This window comes from Chrysochloris asiatica, unplaced genomic scaffold (genome assembly GCF_000296735.1).
Source record: "Chrysochloris asiatica unplaced genomic scaffold, ChrAsi1.0 scaffold00445, whole genome shotgun sequence".
NCBI classification, from domain to species: Eukaryota; Metazoa; Chordata; class Mammalia; order Afrosoricida; family Chrysochloridae; genus Chrysochloris; species Chrysochloris asiatica.
Window position 1 is genome coordinate 550668 of NW_006408963.1, and position 12012 is coordinate 562679.

The 12012-nt window shown below is 51.1% G+C and overlaps 1 protein-coding gene across 1 annotated transcript in view; it reads left to right on the plus strand.

Moving 5' to 3' along the window:
* The window catches only part of ABCD1 (ATP-binding cassette, sub-family D (ALD), member 1), a 43139-nt gene extending 35278 nt beyond the window's left edge, over positions 1-7861 (plus strand). The window contains exons 3-10 of the mRNA XM_006877221.1: positions 4307-4449; positions 4531-4699; positions 5133-5227; positions 5523-5668; positions 6117-6262; positions 7258-7342; positions 7443-7568; positions 7645-7861. Coding sequence (XP_006877283.1) covers positions 4307-4449; positions 4531-4699; positions 5133-5227; positions 5523-5668; positions 6117-6262; positions 7258-7342; positions 7443-7568; positions 7645-7861 — 1127 coding nt within the window. The remainder of the gene's footprint in view (positions 1-4306; positions 4450-4530; positions 4700-5132; positions 5228-5522; positions 5669-6116; positions 6263-7257; positions 7343-7442; positions 7569-7644) is intronic.
* The last annotated feature ends 4151 nt before the right edge of the window (positions 7862-12012 follow it).

Here is a 12012-nt window from a genome sequence, read left to right on the forward strand (position 1 = left end):
GGTTGATGATGCATGGAGGGGATTGGAACCATGGCAATGAGACGATATACGATGGAATGAATGTAAAACTAAAGTTCTCTCATGTAAAATATTATATAATTCACATAAAACATGGAAGAAAAAAAAAAAAGGACTAGTGTAGATACTGAACTTCCAAATGGCAAGGAAGTCAGGTAGATTTCTAAAACAGACTGTTTTAGTGTGGGGAAAAAAATTAATAAATTATAAGGCAACCTCAACAAAAATCAATATACCTACACATCAAAAATAATAAAAGGAAAATCTGAAACAGTAAACACTAACACAACAGACTCTGTGTGTTACTTCTGTCTTCTTTTTATGCTTTCTGCATCATTCAATGCAATTAAAACAGTTACTGATGAAGATCAAAGACCGCAGCATTCGGTATGGGTTGCACCTCAATGTAAACAAGACAAAAATCCTCACTACTGGTCTAATAAATAACATCAAGATAAATGGAGAAAAGAATGAAGTTGTCAGTGGCTTCATTTTGCTCAGATCAACCATCAACACTCATGGAAGCAGCAGTCAAGAAATCAAATGATTCATTGCATTGGGTAAATCTACTGCATAAGACATCTTTAAAGTGTCCAAGTGCAAAGATGCCCATCTGAGGATTAAGGTGCGCCTGACCCAAGCCCATGATATTGTCAGTAACCTCATATGCATGTGAAAGTTGGGCAGTGAATAAGGAAGATTATAGAAGAATTGATGCTTTTGAGTTATGGTGATGGAGAATATTAAAAGCACTATGGACCACCAAAAGAACAAACCAATCCTCTACTTCATCAAGCATTATGTCCTTTCTCTGGGGTCTGCTCCCTCCGGATAATATAGCCGAAGCATGCGAGACAAAGTCTGGTCATCCAAGGAACAGCTGGTGAGCTTGAACTGCCGACCTTCCAGTTCAAATGGCTTTGCAGTCTGGCTCATCAACCCACAGCGCCACACCAGGACTCCAGGCTAGAAGGTAGACACATGTTAACATGGGTGACGGGGCAGGCAATATACAATAAGAGGGAGGTTAGCAGAGGAAAGATGAAGGTAGCAGGAGACAGAGAGAGGAATGCAAGCATTAAAGTGAAGAGGTAAATGATGTTAACTGCTGGGACGTGAGTGGATTATAATGAAGCAAAGACTAGGATTTGTTGAAGGTGAAGCTGATGATCTGCTCTGTAAACCGTCACTCAATTCACAAGAAAAGGTGAGTTTTTTGTTTTTTTTTTAAAAAAAGAAGAAATAAAAGCAATGAAACAACAGAAAGAAAAAAACAAAACAAAACAAAACCGCAGCTGTTGGACCTGGAAAGGTGAAAACTCTGAGGAATCCTGCAAGCCAAGGAGCTCATGAGGTAGGGGTGTGACCTATGTTCGCCGAAAGATAAGGCGTTCTGCTCCTGTAAAGGTTTACGGCCTCGGAAACCCGGTACAGGGTGGCTAGGAGTCGGCACCGACTCACGGCACATAACAACAACAACAATCCCACACTGTGGGCTAATGCTGTGGACTGCAAAGTCTGCTGCTTCCATGAGTGTTGATGTTTGATCCAGGGAAGAAGAACTCCTTGACAACTTCAGTCTTTTCTCCATTGATAAGAATGTTGTTTATTGGTCCAGTGGTGAGGATTTTTGCTTTCTTGACATTGAGATGTAATCCATATCGAAGGCTGTGCTCTTTGATCTTCATCAGTAAATGTTTTAAGTCCTCTTCACTTTCAGCAAGCAAGGTTGTATCATCTGCATATCGCAGGTTATTAATGAGTCTTCCTCCAATCCTGACGCCACGTTTTTCTTCATAGAATCCAGCTTCTCGTATTATTTGCTCAACATACAGATTGAACAAGTATGGTGAAAGAATACAACCCTGTCTCACACCTTTCCCAATTTTAAAACATTCAGTGTTCCCATGTTCTGTTCGAACAACTGCTTCTTGGTCCAGGTACAGATTCCTCATGAGCACAGTTAAGTGTTCCGGAATACTCATACTTCTCAATATTGTACATAGCTTGTCGTGATCCACACAATCGAAAGCCTTTGCATAGTCAATAAAGCACAGGTAAACATCTTTCTGATATTCTCTGCTTTCAGCCAAGATCCATCGCACATCAACAATGATATCTCTCGTTCCACAGCTTGAACCACAAGGTTGGTGGTTCAAGCTCACCAGCTGCTCCTTGGAAACCTTATACAGGGTTGCTATGGGTCAGAACCTACTCAACAGCATTTAACAACAACAACATCCCATTTCTCAGCAGCCGGTGGTCCATGTGGCTGGGGAGGAACAGGGATGGTGGGTTAGTGATTTTCCTGCCATGTGTAATTCACTGTTCATTAGATGATCCCCACTGCCTTCCTCTTCTCCCCGATTCAGAGTCTCTGAAAGCCTCATACTATTTCCTTGTATTTCCTGTATTTGTGAGTGGAGATCAAACGATTGTTTGTGCTACCATCTTCCCAGAATTCTTCGGTCTCTGTCTCTTTTTTTAAACCAGTTTTACTACGCTGTAATTCACATACCATACATTCTCTCCATTGAAATGGCCTCTAGGATAGTCACAGAGTAATCACCACCATCTCTGTGACTTCTTGTGGCTGGCTTCTGTCACTGAGCATAAGGTTGTCAAGGTTCATCCCATTGTGGCATGTGTCGGGCTGACCCCATTGTATGCCTGTGCCATGTTGTGTGTAGTCAGCAGCTGCTGATGGACAGGTGGGCTGCTCCCACCCTTTGGCCATTGTGGCTAATGCTTCAATGAACTTCCAGGTACAAGTCTTTGTTCGCATAGCTGTTTTCAGTTCCTTAGGGTTTCTGTCCTGGACTGGACTTGCTGAGTCACGTGGTAATTCTTTATTTACCATGTTTTCCACACCAGGTCATGTCTACCAGCAGTGGAGGAGGGTTCCAGTTTCTCCACATCTTCACCAAGACTTTATTGATGGTTTAAAAGTTCGGAGCCATCCTAGTGGACATGAGGGAGTCCTGGTGTGGCACTGTAGGATCAGCACTGGACTGCTCACCACAAGGTCGGAAGTTCAAACCCACCAGCCGCTCCTTGGAAAGTCTATACAGGGTCGCTATGAGTCAGCACTGACTCAGTGGTGCTTAACAACACTAAGTGGGCATGAAGTGCTATCTCATTGTGTTCTTGTTTTGTTTAACTCTTTATTGTGAGTTGAGTGAAGGCTTACAGAACAGACTGTCATTACAGTGATTGAGATCCATCCATGTGGTTTTCATGACTCAGAGAGCCCTGGGAGCGCAGTGGCTCCATACGATAAGCACTGAACTGTGAGCCATAAGGTCGGCAGTTCGATCCCACCAGCTGCTCCATGGAGAAAGATGAGGCTTTCTGCTCCCGCGAAGACTTAAAGCCTTGGCAATGCTATACAGGGTTGATATGAGTCAGAGACCCTATGTTGTTAAGTGACGTCATCGCGGGCCTGTGGAGGGTTTCCAAGAAGCGGCTATTGAGTTTGAAGTACTGACCTTGTGGTTAACAGTCCAGTGTTCCTCCCACAATACCACACCAGGACTCCCATGGAAGCGGGAACCCTGTGGCGCCGGTGTACACTGCCCTGTAGGGTGGCTGTGAGTCACAATGGATGCGACAGCCCTGTGGGGGTCATGACTCAGTTTAGACATCTCTTACTGGATCTTCTTTGGAGAGCTGTCTGCTCTGACCCTTCGCCCAATTTTAACTGGGTTATTCGTCTTGATTGTTGAGTTGTATGAGCTCTTCATAATTTCTGGATACTACATCCTCATTAGCTAGGTGATTGGCAAATATTTTTGCCCAGTCTGTGAGCTGTCTTTACTTTACCGATGGTGTCCTTGGAAGAAAAGTTTTCAATTTGTATAAAGTCCACTTGGTCTTACTTGTAAATTAGGTGTCCAGTCTAAGAAGCTGTTGTCCAATTCCAGATCATAAGGATTTACTCCTATGCTTTCTTGTAAGACTTGTACAGACTCAGTTTGTATATTAGGCCTAAGATCCATTTTGAGTTCAGTTTTGTATTTATTAAGTAGTTAAGTGCTGTCGAGTCGTTTCTGATCCACAATGACGCTGTCTAGGGTTTCTGAGGAGCGGCTGGTGACCTTGAACCACCTACCTTGCGGTTCAAGCCAACTTTGCAGCCCCGCGCATTAACCTGCAGCACCATAGCAGGTGGTGGTTGTTGTTAGTGCGTCCAATCACTTCGGATTCATCATGCCAGCGCCATGATGGGAAGACCCTTCTTTCCCTGATGTGGCTGATTTTGGATTTCCATTGTCTCTGCCCTCGGTAGACCCAGAGGCAGTCAAGAAGGCCGCCTTGGAGAAGAGAGAGGAGGAGCTGGTGAGTGAGCGCACTGAAGCCTTCACCATTGCCCGGAACCTCCTCACAGCCGCTGCAGACGCTATTGAGCGCATCATGTCATCATACAAGGAGGTATTCCTGGTCTGAGCCCTCTGCGCCCCTGCCCATCTCCTCCTCCCTGGCTAGGACTGAGCCACAGTGACCTCCCCACAGGTGACAGAGCTGGCTGGCTACACGGCCCGGGTCCATGAGATGTTCCAGGTCTTCGATGATGTGCAGCACTATCGTTTTAAGAGACCTGGGGAGCTAGAGAGTACCCCAGTGGGGACTGGGGCTGTGGTGAGGCCTGGTGTTCGTGTGGAGGGATCCCTGAAGATCCGAGGTGAGGGTTCGCCACCCCAGATTGCCTCCTGAGCCCCCACCCCCAGCCCGAGCAGCCCCTGCCTCGTGTGGGAGACTTGGAGTGGAGCCCCCCCCCACCCCATCTTGGCTGGGTTGGGGAAGGGAGGGCCACAGTGGAGAGTCGGGTGAAAGGACCATCTCTCTCAGTGACTGCTGCCACCAGCCTGCCTATCTAGCACCTTCAGTCTACGTGCCCAGATCTCTGCTGTATGTAGGCAGTCTCTCCACCACTCAGCATGGTCTGCGAAAGCCCAAGGGTCATGGGGCTGTGAGCCAACTTGTCCAGCCAGCTGCATTAGGAACCTGGGACTCCACAGTTCAGTGTCTCCTATAGGGAGGGGGGCTGCAGAGCTGGAAATGAGACTCAGTGCCAGGACCCTCCTCCCTGGGACTGAGGCCCTCCCTTTCTCCAGGCCAAGTGGTGGATGTGGAGCAAGGCATTGTCTGTGAAAATATCCCTATCATCACGCCCACAGGAGAGGTGGTGGTGACCAGCCTGAACATCAGGGTAGGTGGGGGCGGGGAGGGCAGGTGCTGCCTGAGAAGGGCTGCGTGGGGTGGGCAGGTGGGCTGGCCTGCCTGTGCCTTCAGTAGCCACTGCTCCCAGAGCTACACGGCAGGTGGGCTAAGGTCAAGGTGAGAGAGAGAACACAGCCTGGCAATTACCAGGGGCTGTTCACAAAAGCCCGGCCTGAGAGCCCCGGATCAGATCAGCAGCCCTTACCTACCACAGCACCCCTAGGTGGAGCAGCTCTTTGGGGGGGGGGGGACAGGTAGGGTGACAAGGATTACTGCCTCCGCAGGTGGAGGAGGGCATGCACCTGCTCATCACCGGCCCCAATGGCTGTGGCAAAAGTTCCCTGTTCCGAATTCTGGGTGGGCTGTGGCCAGCATACGGTGGGGTGCTCTATAAGCCCCCACCCCAGCGCATGTTCTACATTCCACAGAGGTGAGGAGTGCGGGGCTGTGGGGGGCACGCGCTTCGGCCCCGGGTCATCTTCCACTTGGTAGAGGCTGAGGCTACAACAGATGTCCATCCCCCCCCCGCCAGAGGACGTCAGACCACACCAGAGTCCAGCTGTGCTGTGGTGCCCCCTCCCTCCCTCAACACGCTTTCCCCCTGGGGGTTTTGATGTGTGTGAATATGCATGCATGGGGTGTGCATGCAAGTTGTATGTGGTAGACGTGTGTGCCTGTGCGAGTGTGTGCCCATGTGTGGTGTGTGCATAGGTTTTTGTGCTGTGTGTGCGTGTGAGTTTTGTGTGGGTGTGCACGTGTTGCATGTATGCATGTGTGCGTGGTGTGTGCATCTTTGTGCACACGTGTGTGTCCACCCTGCAAACACATGCAGCAGGTGTCCGCTAGGTTCTGAGGGGTCTCACTCAGGTTCCCCGCAGGCCCTACATGTCGGTGGGCTCGCTGCGAGAGCAGGTGATCTACCCGGATTCGGTGGAGGACATGCGGAGGAAGGGCTACTCGGAAGAGCACCTGGAAGCCATCCTGGACATCGTGCATCTGCACCACATCCTGCAGCGGGAAGGAGGTCTGTGGGCCATCACTCGTCCTCTGTCCCAAGACTCAGACAGCACCTGGGACCACCCACACACACCCTGGCCTGTCCCTTTTGGCACCAGTGACCAAGAGTGAAAAGGGCTGCCCACCGGGCCAGGGCTGGCAGTGAAGAGGTGACCCCGGTGAGGTGGGCTGGATGTGGGCTACAGGAAGGTGAGGAGGGAGCGAAGCTGTAAGAGGCATCCCTGAGGAGCGCTGCGTGGCCCAGCCTGGGGGTTGGCCCGGGAGGTGGGACCCAAGGGCAGGAGTCTGTAGGCTCATAGTGACAGGGTGGGCAGGGGTGAGTCTGAGAGTGGCCTTGAGCCCCACACGGGGCTGTCCCTGTATCTGTACCAGGCCGTGGCCCCAGCCACTTGCTGCATGAAGCGTCTGTATTAGGCCTGCGTCATAGGAGGTGACCCCATTTCTGCTCTGGCTGCCGTGGTCATGTGGAAACCTCATCCCCAGCTCTCCCCCGCCAACATCTTCACCAGGGAAGCCACCCATTCTCCTTCGTTGATGGTACCCCTGAAGGCCCAGGGCCTGTGGCCAATCACGGGGACCTATTAGGTTTGGGGTCATTGTGACCCAGTGGCTGCAATCGTTCTGGGATGGGTGTCCTGTGATGTCTGGACCGAGGCCCAGAGTCACCTCATGGCCCATAGTCCAGGCGTTGTTGTTAAGTGCCATCAGGATGGTTCCAAGGACTCCGTTTCAGGAGGCAGAAAGGAGCTGGGGTACACCCCATCCATCCTTTAAGGAAGATTCTAAAAGCTTCTAGACTCCATTGGCCAGTATTTGTGACATGGACACATCTCACTGCACTGCAAACTGCTCAAACTTCTCTTCCCGTGGGAGGGGAGTTGCTGGAAGGAGACAGCATCCCACCCAGTCACTCAGCTGCCCACTCAACAAGTGAAGCCCAGGTCCCCTCCCGTAGACCACTCCTGGGACCGAACCTTCCATACACCCCCGTCCTCTCCCCAGGGTGGGAGGCCATATGTGACTGGAAGGACGTGCTATCAGGGGGCGAGAAGCAGCGGATTGGCATGGCCCGCATGTTCTACCACAGGTGAGCGGGGCAGCCGAGCAGTGGCCGGGGTCAGTGGGGACGGGTGTGGCCCCAGAGTCCCCTTGAGGAGGAAGGCTGACTTGGGGCATGCGCCCTGCAGGCCCAAGTACGCCCTACTGGATGAGTGCACCAGTGCCGTGAGCATCGATGTAGAGGGCAAGATCTTCCAGGCTGCCAAGGACGCGGGCATCGCTCTGCTCTCCATCACCCACCGCCCCTCCCTGTGGTAGGTGCCTGCCTCCCTAAGGCCCAGCCCGGCTGACAGTGGCCAGGCCTGATTTTATCCCCTGTCTCCTGGCCAGGAAGTACCACACTCACCTGCTGCAGTTCGATGGTGAGGGCGGTTGGAAGTTCGAGAAGCTGGACTCGGCGGCCCGCCTGAGCCTAACTGAGGAGAAACAGCGGCTGGAGCAGCAGCTGGCGGGCATCCCCAAGATGCAACTGCGCCTACGAGAGCTCTGCGAGATCCTGGGGGAAGCGACACACTCTGGGCTCCTCCCCCAGGGTGCCACCACCTGAAGGAGTGCCCTGAGCCCTCGGTTCCCATGAAGGAAACAGCAACCCCTGTACACCTCTTCACTCCCTTCCCCAGGTCCCCGGGGGTTCAAATGCTGAATACGCTCAACTGCTCCCCAAAACGTAGGATGTTCAAGTCCACCCAGAGGTGCCTTGGAAGAAAGACTTGGCAATCTACTTCCAAAAACAAATCTGCCATTGAAACCCCCATGGGGGGAGCCGTGTGTCAGTAACTGTGACTTGTTATCGTATTGGAGTCCTTTACTTTTCTCGGGTGCCGGTGAACAGGCAGGGGTGAGCAGGGATCCCCCTGCAGTGCCAAGTCCCTCTTCCATCCAGCCCTTTGTCAATCGAAACCCTCTACCCCATCCCTTTATCACTGCCTCCCAGAGTGGTCAGCGGTGGCTCTGGCACGACAGTCGCCCCTCCAGCCACAAGAACAGCCACCAGGGACCACAGCTAGGCTGCAGCCCAGCCCAAGCTCCCACACCGCCTCGCAGAACCTTTCTAAGAAAATCCCACCAAGCCGAGCTCTGGCCTGCTGGCTCCCCTGCCTTCTCTTGTTCCAAGACCTAATTTATTGGATTCCCTGTTTGTATCTGCCCTGATTGCCAATGTGAGCCTCCTGCCCGTTGGGGAGGCAGGGCTGGGCAGTTACCCACCCAATGCCAAACTGCCACCCCTAGCCACCACTACCCCGCCAGCCTACACTGCCAGCTGCCAGCTGTGGCTCTGGCTTCCGGGAGTGAGGTCACCAGTGTCCCCAGCTCAGTGCCAAAGAGGGGTCTGCCAGGGGCACTGTCTGTGCCAAGCCGGCCTTCGCTGGAAGAGGAGGACCCCACACTCACTGTGTGCCTTTCCTGGCCTCTTAGCCCTTGGGCTGGGAGCCTCCTAGTCCCTCAGTAAAAAACTGCCACGGAAAACCAGGTGGCCTCTCTGCCTCTGTCCAGGAGATGTTGGCGGGAGGGCAGCGGGGGACTCTGGAGGCACTGCTTTGAACCCTAGACAGCACGTGGGGATAGAGGGGGAGGGGCAGATCAGGAAAAGGTGGCTAGGGAAGGCATCTAGAAAAGGGTAAAGGCTCAGGGGTGCCAAGTGTGGGGAAGACAACGGCAGCGGCTGAGGAGTGTTCAGTGTGGTGAAAGACAACACTCTCCTGGATTCTTCATGCAGGCTGTGGAGGGGAGGAAGGGGGGGAGAGCCCTTATGCAGTGTGGCAGCTCCCACCCAAGGCAGCAGCCCCTCACAGGTGACCACCACCCTAGTGCTCACCAACAGAGGAGGGATCCACACTGTATGGTCCCCACACAGTACTGAGAGACAGGCCACCACGTGGCGGGGCCAGGGGGGGCGGGTTAGCAGAGACATGCTGCCGAGTGGAAGAGGCTGGCCCCTGGGGGCACAGATGCCCTGGCTCAGCGGGGGCAGAGGGAGCAACAAGTCAGTGTAGAGCAAGTGGCGTCTCGGAGTGGGCCCCGGGGTCTGGAGTGGCCACCAGGGGCACTGGCTTTCTGCATGGGTGTGAGAACATTGGGAATGGATCGTGGTCGTGGGGCTATGACACGGCAGCTGGACTAAGTGCCGATGCACTGTGCGCTGAAATGCTGACTTACACACACACACACACACCAGGACACGGCCCACAGCAGCTCGCAGTGACGGTGGTGATGGGAGAGGGCAGGTGTGAGAGAGTAGAAGAAAGTTGACAGAAGCAGGAAGGAGGTGCTGGGAGCAGGAAAGGGAGAGTGGGTGGGTAGGCCCAGTGCCCTTCGCTGAGGGAGCACTGGAGGAGGAGTGAGTCTGGGAGGATAATCGAGTGAGTGAGAGCCTCCAGGATGCTCCCTGGCCCTGCACCTTAAGTGCTTGTTAGGATCAAATTGTTGTGATCCAGAGGATTTCCAGGAGCTGATTGTTGAGAATCGATCACTGGACCTTTTAGTCCAGAAGCTCTACTGAGATCTGTTCAGCATCATAGCTGAACAGCGTGACTGATGGGTGCTGCTTGTGCTCGGGGTACCTTGGCCGAGCCTGGTCTCCCACTGGAAAGCAAGAACGGTACCACTGACCCACCAATGCCCAAGACATGTATGTTCTTGTGAAGTGTCGTGAAGTGGGTTCTAACCGTTAGCAACCCTTTAGAGGATTTCCAGGGAGCTGCTGGTGGGTTTGAACCACTAGCCTTGTGGTTCACGGTCCAGTGCTGATCCCACAGCACCACACCAGAACTCCTTAAGACATGTATACCTGGAAATAAGTCTGTTTTTTGGTTAATTGGTCTGCCTCCAAGCCCCAATTAACAGAGATGGAAAGAGACATATTGAAAGCCTCAAATGTGGATAAAACCAAAAAAGTATAGAAGACGAAAGAAGAGTGATGAAAACTGAAGATGATTGGAATCAATTAGCCAAATGTACTAATGGAATCTGTGCACATCAGTCTCCACGACTCTGAGACCAGAAGAACTAGATGGTGTCCAGGTACCATTACCAACTGCTCTGAAAGAGAGCACCTGAGAAGGTCCTGGATAGAGCAAAGTGGGCGAAAATGTGGACCAGAACTCACAAATTTTAAAAGAGATTATTTTTAAAGACCAGGCTGACTGCTCAGAGATTGGAGGACACTGAGACTATGACCCTTGACCACCCATCAGGTCTGAAAGGGAACTCGTCCTCATGGCCCACTTTTCAGCCAAGCAGCAGATAGGTAGGTAGGTAGTGGAGTCAACAACACCATTAAAGTCTGCTGGCCACGGAATGGTCAATCATTCAAAATCAAAAGTGTAACATTTTCCTAAGGACATGGAGGGGATTCACTGAGGTGAAACAAAGTGTATGATCCGTTGAATGTAAAGCTGATGATCTTCTCTGTAAATCTTCACCCATTTTTTTTTAAAGGATCTAAAAGGAAAAATTAACAAGGTTACCAGTACAAGAATGCATGGCTCAAGTAGACAATATTAGGAACATAGGAAAATGGGACAGGCTTGATTTCACTGACATCCATTTCAGGTTCACATTGTACATTTCTTAAAGCCCACCAACTTCTAGGTTACAATACAAGTCTCAACAAACACTAAAAGAATTAATAACATACAGACCTTGTTCTCAAACTGGTAGAATGAAATAATGCTTCGGCACTGAAACTTAAACTAAGTCCTCCCATATAATTGGAAATTCCGAAATACATTTGCAGAGAATTCATTAGTCTGAGGTTTTTGTTTTTTGTTTTTTTCTTTTCCTCTTCTTTCAGATCCCTTGGAATGTTTTGTTTTGTTTTCTGGATTTTTTTTTTTTAAGTTTCTATTGTGAATTATGTGTTAGTTTAAATGGGTGAACATTATCTTTACATTCATCCTATTGTATTTTGTTTCATTACAATGATCACAATCCCCTGCAGCATCATCAAACACCCAAAGGCACACCCCACATGCCTGCCCTCTCCGCCCCCCCTCCGCCAGCACACAGCCCTTCTCCCTCCCTGAATCCAGAGTCCCCAGCCTCTCCTGTCCATCCACTTCCCCCCTTTTGTTACCAAACATTTACATTTACCTGTCTAACACTCACTGTCAGATCTGATAGCAATCATTCCCTATTGAACCACAGGAGTCCTTTCCCCCTCACCTTTTATTAACCCCATCCACACAGGTTGGAAACAATTCAGTGGAGGTTCTACCTTTCCCTGTATCCTCTGGAGCTGGGTTCCCTGTTGAAAGTTTGTAAGCCAGTCACTTCTTGCCTTTGTAGTCCCCCTATTTTGGGTAGCCAATGACTAAGTTCCCCCTCCCTGTCGACCCTGTGTACCAAGGGAGTGGGAATGCTCCTCACTGTAGAGATTTGTCCAGTCCCTTGTCATACTGCATCCACAAGCATAGGTCAAGGTCATCCACTTATATATAGCGGGTTACTCTTTTTTATTTCCTCTCGTTTCTTCCTCTAGTCATGTTCTGATCATCCAGCCATTGATGCCAGGTCAAATGGGTACTACTATCTGCAAGTGTGGGTGTTCTTGTGCATCTCCCCTCCCTTTATATCAGCTGGATGCTTCACACTCCGTTCTAGTCCTCTACTGCTGGTTAACCAGGTCTCAATCCAGGTTAACAGGAGTCTGTTGAATGTGGTCGGACTTAGTTCACAACTTCATTGCTGTTTTTCCCC